At 40.9% G+C, this 10,269-nt stretch overlaps 1 protein-coding gene across 1 annotated transcript; it reads right to left on the reverse strand.

Moving 5' to 3' along the window:
* Nucleotides 1-435: 435 nt before the first annotated feature.
* Nucleotides 436-10,066, reverse strand: Pi4KIIalpha (phosphatidylinositol 4-kinase II alpha). Its single transcript, XM_080271103.1, has 8 exons — nucleotides 9,721-10,066; nucleotides 7,767-7,885; nucleotides 6,056-6,256; nucleotides 5,227-5,385; nucleotides 3,678-3,875; nucleotides 3,245-3,472; nucleotides 2,683-2,822; nucleotides 436-686 (listed from the first exon to the last, which is right to left on the reverse strand). The coding sequence occupies exons 1-8, from the start codon at nucleotides 9,962-9,964 to the stop codon at nucleotides 587-589; spliced, it is 1,389 nt and encodes a 462-aa protein (XP_080127229.1). The 5' UTR covers nucleotides 9,965-10,066; the 3' UTR covers nucleotides 436-586.
* Between the last annotated feature and the right edge of the window lie 203 nt (nucleotides 10,067-10,269).

The raw sequence follows: 10,269 nt of genomic DNA on the forward strand, positions 1-10,269 counted from the left end.
CTTAAGTTAGTTTACTCTGGCTACCAACAGACAATTTTATTCAGCTCAGGAATTTCAGTGGTCAAAGGGTTTCAGGCATATCAATTAACCCCTCCAATCCAGTGACTTGCTTTTATACTTTCACGATCCCCAGATAACTTATGGGGAGAGGGATGCCAAGGAATATACGGAAACAGCGTGGAGAGGTATATGGGAGAGGGAGGATGTGAGTTAAAAGAGAGGGCAGCCAGATGGCAAAAGGATGTGGTGACAGAGGCAATTTGTTTGCAGCCACCCCTTATGGGATTATGGCATCTGGCGGTATATAGACTCATAGAGACAGACCTCTACTAACGAAAGAGTAACTGAATGTCTTATCTAACCCCTCTGGTTCTAAAGAATCATTTCTAAGCAGAATAAACTGATATGGTGACAGCTAAGCATAAAACGAAAAAAATACGACAATTGGACAAAAGAGATTAACTTTTAGACAGCTAGAAATTCCCACAGCTAAATAAAGTAGTCTGGATTTAGCTTGAGTAATATACCCAAATGCATCCATGGTGGTTATGGGTTAAACAGAGGATGGACCAAACCAAGTCTTGCTTCAGCACCACGAGAAAAACGGACTCTTCTCCTGGAATGACTGTGTGAATGTGTCGCTGAAAGAACGGAAGCGTGCCGTCGTACCAACACGACCCTTGGATCTGAAAATGGACAAATGCTAAGGAGAGTAATAATAATAATAATATAAAAAAAAACTTTTAACACCTGTCGATATGTAACTCTTTTCTCAAACATGGATGGCGTGAGGTTGGGTCCAGAGGGCAGAAAACAAAAAAATGAAAACTACTAACAGCATGCCACACTCTCAGTCACTCAAAATTAATGTCTCCAGAATCCTGAATCCATCTCACACATCATCCTGAGCTTTTTTCCCACTTATGGATGGGGTGAGGTGGGGCCCACAAAACATGAAAGGGAAACATGCAAGCGGGAGACCAATCATCACTACAAACGAATGCGGGCCCCTAGTGTCCTCTAATATGCTTCACTGATACGCTGATGGACTGATTTTACTTGCGTAATGACTTGTACACTACAAAAATCCCAACACCTCTTGCACCACGGATGTCACGTTTGGCTGGCATGCTGTAGCCAAGGAGTTAATGGCTTGAAAAATAACGTGTAGCCCACTGAACCAAGCATGGAGTTAATTTCCCTATTTTAATGTTTTCCTGCTTCTGTTAATCTATCCTAACCACCTTAATTTACATTTTCAGGGTTAGTAAGTTTTTTGGATAGTATTGATGTGAATTTTCAGTGACAACTTCCAGTAATTTTTTTTTTTTTTTTCTACTTATTACAAGCAGGCTTCTACCAGGTAAATAAATAAATCATCATCATCTATGATACCCTGCTTTCCCAAAAAACCTAACAATGCACAGCTGTTAAGTGGAAAACTTCTTTGGCATATCTTACATGAAGAGACTGCAGCAGGAAATCAAATACTTGAATGTGAAAAGGGGAAAATACTAGTTTACACTGTCCACTTTAACTTGGACTAATATTATACATCTCTCCATCTTCAAAGCTCAGCTGTAACAAGAGCAACATTAATAAATGCTAAAAGTTGTTTCATATTAGATGCTGATGAAACACCTTTTTATCAATTACAGCTGCTTATGGATAATTCATTATAAAGTTGTGTTGGAATAGCCCTTCCCCTCCCATCATGAACTAGAAGCACGTCTCACATTAAGTTGTTCTGCATGAAGCAGCATTTTGACTGAACACACCCTAGACTAGGCGAGGAATGATTGCATATACATCTATCTATATACCATTTAATCCTTTCCTGTCAGGAGCATGGCAGGGGTCTGGGACTAGGCCCCTTACTCCAGAATTTTAAGATAAGAGAATGACCAATAACTCATCTCAATGCCATTATACAAGCAATAAACCCTAACTACCATTGAAATGTAAACACTAATGAGCCACATCCAGCTGGAATACCTTACTTGCTAGACTTCCAGGTATCCATATGGTTTTAAGGTACCAGGTAACTAATTAACATGTATAAAACAATATTAGCTCTCTAAAGGTCAGGACAACACTGATAAGCAGTACGGGCATACCCTGCTACACAATCCGCAATACGATACCCCGCCATAACGATGTAAGAAAATTAACAACCTTCCCCACCTATTGATGGTCAGTCCCCGGTTATCTGATTCCCCCCCCCCCGTTCCTTTTTTAAACAATTTTGATGATATTTCAGAGTTAAATTTTGTGTTTAGGTTGATTTATGAACTGTTTTTTACACTTAGATTAATGTGTTTTAGTCATAGGTGGGGTGAACACTGTCATTTTGGGGTAAAGTTTACTAAGTAAGATTTTTTTCCAGACTTACTTTTGATGATTTTCAGATTATTTTTGGGTTTAGGTGGATTATGAACTGATTTCAGGCTTAGTTTAGCTTGTTTTAAAGCTATTCTGGGGTTTAGGAGAACTAGAAACTAGTTTTTGGATTCATTTGGGTGGGTTTTGGACTTGGTTGAGGGGGGTCTCCCAAGGCTCTCCAACGCATCCCTATACATTCTATGTTATAGTGTCCCCGATTAATGATACCCCAGCTCAATGATGGGTTTTCTCATAGCATCCCACCATTACAATTAGGATGGCCTGTACATGGACATGTACCTCTCAACAATAACAGCAGGCATCTGGACGAGCTGCACGGGACTCTTGCCATCCCTCAGTGCCTGGGTTAAGTTCAGTATCTGGCCTCGCATCACAGACATCTGACGTTCAAAGATGTGACGGTCAAAACCTTTATCTGTCTGTAGGCAAGAAGAAAAAACACAGAGTGTTATACATATCAAGGTGATAAAACAGTTTAACCAATCCCACTTTAGCTCCTTCAAAATGTAGAGGTAGGAGGCTAGGTTACTATACATCAGTCCAATAAATTTAAGGGTAGACGACCAACATACTTCTCTCGTTGGAATCACAAGATCAAAATGCATTCAGCCACCTATCTAGGATCATACCTACAACATCCATCCATCCATCCATCATCCAATCCTAACGTTGCCCCACTAGCAGCATTGAAGCCCGAGGCAAGGCAAGTTGGTCCTGACAGTAAGATTAGAGTGAAAACCTACAACAAATTTACTATACATTTCATCTGTCCATACCCAACAACAGAAAAACACTCAGCAAATCAATGAACTGTGAGAACTTGCTGTAAATTTCTTCCTACCTGAAAAAGATTATACATATCATCACAGAGTTCTTGGACAAAATTCATGTCAGAGAGCAGAGGCAGAACGAGGTCCCTGGTCTCCGTACTGAAGGGTGTCTTGGCCCAGGGTAACCAAGCCCAGTGGTAAGGGTAAGCGCGCCACGAGTCGGGGTGCTTGAACGGGAATGCCAAACCATTGTCGATGGCCGCTACTCTCACCTCCGGGGGCTTTACCAGTGACCAGTCCTGAGAAATAGAGATGTTAATGTATTAGGGTTTATTTTCTGTTAATATCTAGAGTTCATTATTAACATTATCTGTCTTTGGGTGTATTGTCACCATCATCACTGCCACTGTATCACTGTCTTCCTCCTCCTCCTCCAATCATCATCAGTGTTAGGATTCACTATTATTGTCATGCTTCTCCCTCTCTCTCTCTAACCAGCCCCACCTCTCCACCCTCGCCATCATCTGCCAGTTCAGGTTTGTCGTATTTGATGAGCCAGTTGTCGTTGCCTCGGTCAGTGTTGCGGATGATGTAGTCGAGGATTACCAGACGTTCAAACTGGAGCTGAAACTGCCGTCCAGTGGTTTCCCCAAGTGGTTCCGCTTCAAATCTCCGCAGCCAGTAGTCTGCATCCTTGTAGCCCTGGGAGAAAACGGCAGATATACTCTTTTCACATTACTTGACCAACAACTGCCTTATAATTTAATGTTCAGCTGTAACATTAAAAAAAAAAAGAAAAACAAAATTACCACCTAAAGATGGCGTGAAGCAGAATCCTGAAAAAAAAGGCTTACGAAAATATGAAACTGAGGAAGTGAATCATCAGTAACATATCCAGTTAAATGGGTCACACAATCATCCACATGGTCATTCAACGCCCTGAGTCCTAGCTCCTCCTCACTCTAACTCATATATTGCAAATTTAAAAAAAACTTGGGTCTGATATCATCGCTGCTGAATATGATCTTTGAGCCACGTGTGCTTATACAGTAAAGCCAAAGAGAAAAAAATTATATTGGTAAGGTTGTGAAGGGGTAAATATGAGTATAGGCCATAAGGAAGTGACAGGAGGTGTAGTAAGCCTCAAAGATATAAAAAATAAGTGAGACTGACTAGGAGAGTATATGAGTGAGGTGGAGGAGGGGAGAGGGTGGGGGAGGCCGAGGATGAGATGGTGGGATCGAGTGGAGAGGTATATGAGAGTCGGGGGTGTAGGCTGGGAGCAGGGCAGTGAAATGCCGGGGGACAGGGCAACATGGAGGCGATTTGTTTTTGGACATCTCTAACGGGATTAAGGCATCTGACAATAGATACACAGAATATGTAAGTGCAGTACAGAAGTTAAGAAAGCTATGGAATTGAAAAGGGATAAAAGCAGATGGCTAAATATGTAAAGAAAAGGGTATTAAAAAAGTGTGACACACCTTTTCTGGCTTGGGAGTTGACAGAATGACTCCAGCTGACAGATATATGGTATGTAAAGTGGAGAGAGAGAGAGAGAAAAAAAAAAGGGGGGGGGGGAGGAAGGGGGGAGGAGGCAGCTGATGGTCCTGCTTCTTTGGCCGAGCAACAATTCTAAAAGCTTGAATGATGCTTGAATGACTGTGTGTTGGCAACCCATCCGACATCCTCCCACTTATTTGCCTTCTCCATTTGTTTGTTTCCTACATCCTTCCTCACCCTATCTTTCAGGTGAGAATTAGGTATGGACTGAGGATGATACGTTGTTATCACCATCATCATCATCATCGTCCATACCTCTTCTCCCACCTTATGATGGAAAAAGACAACAACAATATAAGAATAAGAAATAACCAAAAGTCTGCCCCTTAACTGAAAGGGCAACTCCCTCATTCTCACACCATTCATGGCCCCAGTCATGACTCCACCTCACTGGCATGAATAAATTATAGGGAAAAAAGTTACATGGTACATTATAAAAAATAGTTACAGTAGTTTTTTTTTTTTTTTTTTTAACCTCTTGCCATCTTACCTCTACAAATACTTGAAAAGATCCTACTTTAGGAGGGAGTCCAATCCTGTGAAAATGTCGCCCCACCTTTGGGAACCTCTCAGACACCATCTTCTTGGCACGCGATTTTTCTCTGTCTATTCGCGTGTAATTGAAAGTTTCACTAGCTAACTTCACTACCTGAAAAGCAATAGAGAAAACAGTAATATTACAGGGGCTCTGTCAAATTCCATACAAAACTCATACATTATAGAAGAAATTATTTACCTTTAGTACACTCCAAATAATTAATCAAAGACTAATAAATGAACAAAAAATATCCTGCTTATGAAACTAACAGGCAGAACAATAGTAGCATGCAGCCATTATCTGATATCTCACTATCTGATATAGCTACCCCCAAATCTTACAAAATAAAATTTCAGCAGATTCATTTTTCTCACATATGTATTTACAAAATCAGCCATCCTCACACAAAAGTACTTGCCATATTCTAAATTAGGAATTATATTTTTGCTAAATTTTCCTGTACCGTATTCTTTGTTCTTTTAACTGCAGTGCAGTGACCACTTCAGTTTTGACACATTCAATACAGTGGTCAACATATTATTATAAATACCCATTATTATCATCATCATTACCACAATTTTATTCAGCTCAGGAGAAACTTTTCAAACTGGAGGGCTTAGATACAGACTTCATTTCTTAACAACATTACCAAGGTCCCATCTTAAGCAGCTAAATCATTTGGTGACATAAAAATAACCATGTGCCATCGCAATGAAGGGGAAGAGATGTTATGAAGTCTCCAAAGCCACTCAGAATGCAACCCAGTGACTCAGAAACTTACCCTAGTCTTAGGAACTACATTGAGCTGGAGTTTCTGGTCTACAAGGGAGGCCCCTGCTTCAGAGAGGTAACCCTGGTTGGGCACAAGGCAGGACCGGCCAAAGCAGCACGGGCAGCAGACTTTATGTAGCCATTTGGTCCACTTGGGGTTTAGCCGCCCATATGGCTCCTCGTCCTTTGGTTTGAATACTGCCACCACTTGCTACAGGAAAAATTAAATAAACAGGTGGCTACACAAATAAATAAAGAGTCCAGAACTTTTTACAATCTCTGGCTCCTATGTACATGGATAAAAACAGTAAAGTATACCAGTACACATTGTAGTTTCACTGATTCTAACACTCTACCATTATTACTACCTTACATCCCTCAATAATTATTACCTTACACTCGCATCTTTTGTGAACTACTATCATGTACCGGTACTGCAAAGATGTGGAGTAAGGATGTTTGTTGTTAGCTGGGTAGAAAGGTGAACGCTTAGATGGTATATATGTTCATATGAAGACTCTGGATACAGTATACAAGTCTTTGCTCTGTCACTTCATTCTACATACTCTTCTGATATGGTATGGTATTATTCCCACAGCAAACTACAGAAATATTACCTATTAAAGTTCCATTGCTATAGCTATCTATCTATCTATCTATTGCCAGACACCTCAATCCCGTTCGGGGTGGCCACAAACAAATCGCCTCCACGTCGCCCTGTTCCCCACCATTTCACTGCCCCGCTCCCAACTCCTGGCAAATTTACCATATCTCCAACTTGATTGCTAAGTTGTAATAACAGGTCAATGCTACAATTTGATGTTCATCGAAAGAAGTGCCATAGAATGGTAGTACAATGGTACTATAGTCTTTTTCTGCCACCTAGCTTCTTGAAATAAGATGCAAAAGGACGAAAATCTAGTTTCAGATGAAAGAGGTATACTGAACCAATAAAACACTTCTGCTAGTTTTCCTTAATTTACAGTATCAATTGTATGGAAAAAGGTGACAGTTTGGAACAAATATCTGACTTACAATGAGGGATCCCTTTACAAGATAAGATTAAGAATAAGGAAATATGTTGATAGCCTGGTAGACAATTGTACACTTACATGATGTGATAATATGGAGAAAAAGGATGAGATACAGTGATTAAGCAGATACAAGAGATTGGTGGTCTGAGGAAGTATGGTAGGTCAAGAAGGTGGAAGGATATGGTAAATGAATGTGTGAGTGAGTGAGGTTTGTGTGGTATAGAAGCTGATGAAACTTGTAAAATGACAGAATTAAGATGACTGGATTTGTACAAGCAGCACAAGACAAGGGTGTCACACCTGGTTTTAACTTGACAGCAGAGCTAATGCAAGTATGTTCTGATTACATGTAGCAGTATTGTTTGACCATGTGGAGAGAATGGAAAAGGATACTGACAAGGATAGTGTGAGTGAAGTGGAAAGGAAGAGGGAAGGGGAAGACAGAGGATAAAATACAGGAATGTGGTGGAGAGGTATACGTGTGAGTGTGGTGCAAGTTCGAAAGATGGCAGCCTGATGGCAGTGGACAGGCCAACATGAAGGCAATTGGTTTGTGGCCTGCCCTTCTGGGATTAAGGCATCTGACAACAAACATAGATAAATAGTTATATAGACAGACATTTAGACTAATATATTATTCTTGAAAATATACTGTTTATCTACAGGTTACAAAACTCTCATCCTTACCGCATTACTATTTTTAACAAAGTAGCTTCCACTGGATCCTTGGTATATTCTCTCAGGGTAGATGCCACTCTCTATGGAAGTCTCAGCTTGTCTAACCAGATCTGTGAAGTGTGGGTCATCTGAAAAGAAAAGTATATACCGTATTAAAAACTGCAAAACTGTATGGTATTAGCTGAAAACTTTCCAAACCAGGTTTTAAGTTAATATCTATCTATCTATCTATAGCCCGACACCCTAATCCCGAAAAGGGTGGCTGCAGACAAAACGCCTCCAAGTCGCTCTGTCACCCACCATTTGACTACCCTCCCCCCAACTCACCCCCCCCCTCCCTCATATACCTCTCAACTCCATCCCTCCACCTCAACCTCAGTCTACCCCTCCCTCTCCCTTCCTCCACCTCACCTACATACACCCTCTTAGTCAGTCTTTCATTCTCCATTCTCTCCACATGTCCAAACCACCTCAGTGGTTCATGAAATACTATTAAAAAAAATAATAATAATAATAATAATTACTATTACTATTATTATAAATCATTCTGTCTATAAAGCATAAAAAGGTACTTGTCTAAAGGTACTTGTCTACTTTTTTCATTTACTGTACAGTACCTACAAGTATTTGAGTTTTCTGCAAAATGAAACTATAGAAGATTACCTGCATTAAGGCCACTGTATACAATATTTCTGGTAAACTGCTCATTGCATAATTAAAAATTTCAATGCTATCTATAAATCTCATTTACTACCAAACTTTCCTGATGGGGTATGCCATCAGAACATGCATCTGTCTCAAGGATGCCAAAAGTCCCTACCCTGTCTAACACCTTGGGAGAGGTGTAGCACCTGTTTGACCATCAAAAATAGTATGTGAATGGTTACCACCGTTCCAGGAGGTGCTACCATGCAAGTGACGTGGATTCAAGGCCTGACATCAGATGTACAAAGTTTCTCCGAGCAGAAAGTTCTCCTTCACCCGAGCGTGCATATGCAAACAGTTTGTGCAAGTGCAGTAACTGCTGCCAGTGCATTGGTACATACAATAAAATTCTCCTACAGGCAACCTAATGATCAGGAAAAAGCTAAACTAACCTAACCTAGTTTTTCCTAACTGGAGGCTTTACCCCCCCACAATCCCCATTCTGATTTTAACCACCTAAGAGAACTTTCTGCACAGAACTTCGTGCATATATCATCGGCACCTAACCTTAAAAACACTTCCAGGCAGGGTACTCAACCATATTAACCAAGCAGTCAAAGTCCAGGCTGAGATTACTTATACATATCTCCTATACACAGCTCATCCTCTCGGTAGCATTCTCCTTTTCCCTGCATCTCACCATGTGGAAGGACCCTGTTTCAATTCTGGGGATGTGCTGGCTGCCACAGGAAGGCAGCTTCTTGCCTAGCCTATGTTCAATGGGTCTGCTCAGCCAGGGAGAGTAGGGTAGAGCAACAACTACTTTCCTTACTGAAAGCCATACCAGCTGTATAAAATGGTTGTGATATTTCATACTGCTTCTCTGACTTACAATGGAGACTGTAACATATAAACAAAACTTGAGGGACTGATCAATCTGATTCTGAAACTGACAAACAAAAGTATCTTCTAATCAAAAGAACAGGGATGCTAGCATTTTTTTGCTACCATGGTCTTTGCCTGCCTCATGCACCCTTTAAACAGTATTGTTATGAAAATTTGTTAAGTAGGGCATTTTGCAATTATGGTATCTGGCTATAATTATAAGTTATTCTTTCACTGTTTGGACTCTACCTTGCCCATCCTTAGGTGGGGTGAGGTTGGTCATGATTAGGCGTGTGAAATTTTGCATTTCCATTTCCCACTACAGGAACTTATCCAATTGGAAGAATTATACCCACGTAAAGTTTGTCTTCGCTATTGGGAATTTCTGTAAGTTACTGAAATTTTGTTTACTGTGAAGGCTAAGTTATTGCACCTGGCCAATGGTTGAAATCGTCAGCCTCGTGTCTAGCGCCTAGGAGGGGCTGGCTCTCCCTGTTGCTCCTGGGTGAGCCCATGCTCGTGTGTGTGCCTGGTCCAAAGGTTACGTCGGGCAATAACGCCGTGGCAGAATCCTCAGAGGCCTCAGACGCAGTAGACAAGGAGCGAATTCTGTCGTCCACTACTGCGGCAGCTGTCTCGGCCGCGACTGGGCTTATTTCTTCGGTATCTGACGTCATTTAGCACATTTATCCCACTTTACTTATGTCCTTCCTCCCACTAGCAAGGATTATTCCATGAGAGTTAATTCATAGTTTACACTGAGTCAGCTGACGCGCCACCAAAACATTGTACCCTCAGTCGCCATGATACTCTGCTGTTTACGTCACTCAAGTTCAGGGTTACCAATTGAGCTGTCACATGAGAGGTCGCTAATGAGCATTGATGAGCAAGAAAAACCTTTAAATCCATGGAAATAATATTAAGAGCTCTTCAATATCATTAAAATATGGATGAAATCGATGATGGCTGTCACAACTAAGCG

This window comes from Coenobita brevimanus, chromosome 44 (genome assembly GCF_032717465.1).
Source record: "Coenobita brevimanus isolate Jiangsu-jjx chromosome 44, ASM3271746v2, whole genome shotgun sequence".
Classification (NCBI taxonomy): domain Eukaryota; kingdom Metazoa; phylum Arthropoda; class Malacostraca; order Decapoda; family Coenobitidae; genus Coenobita; species Coenobita brevimanus.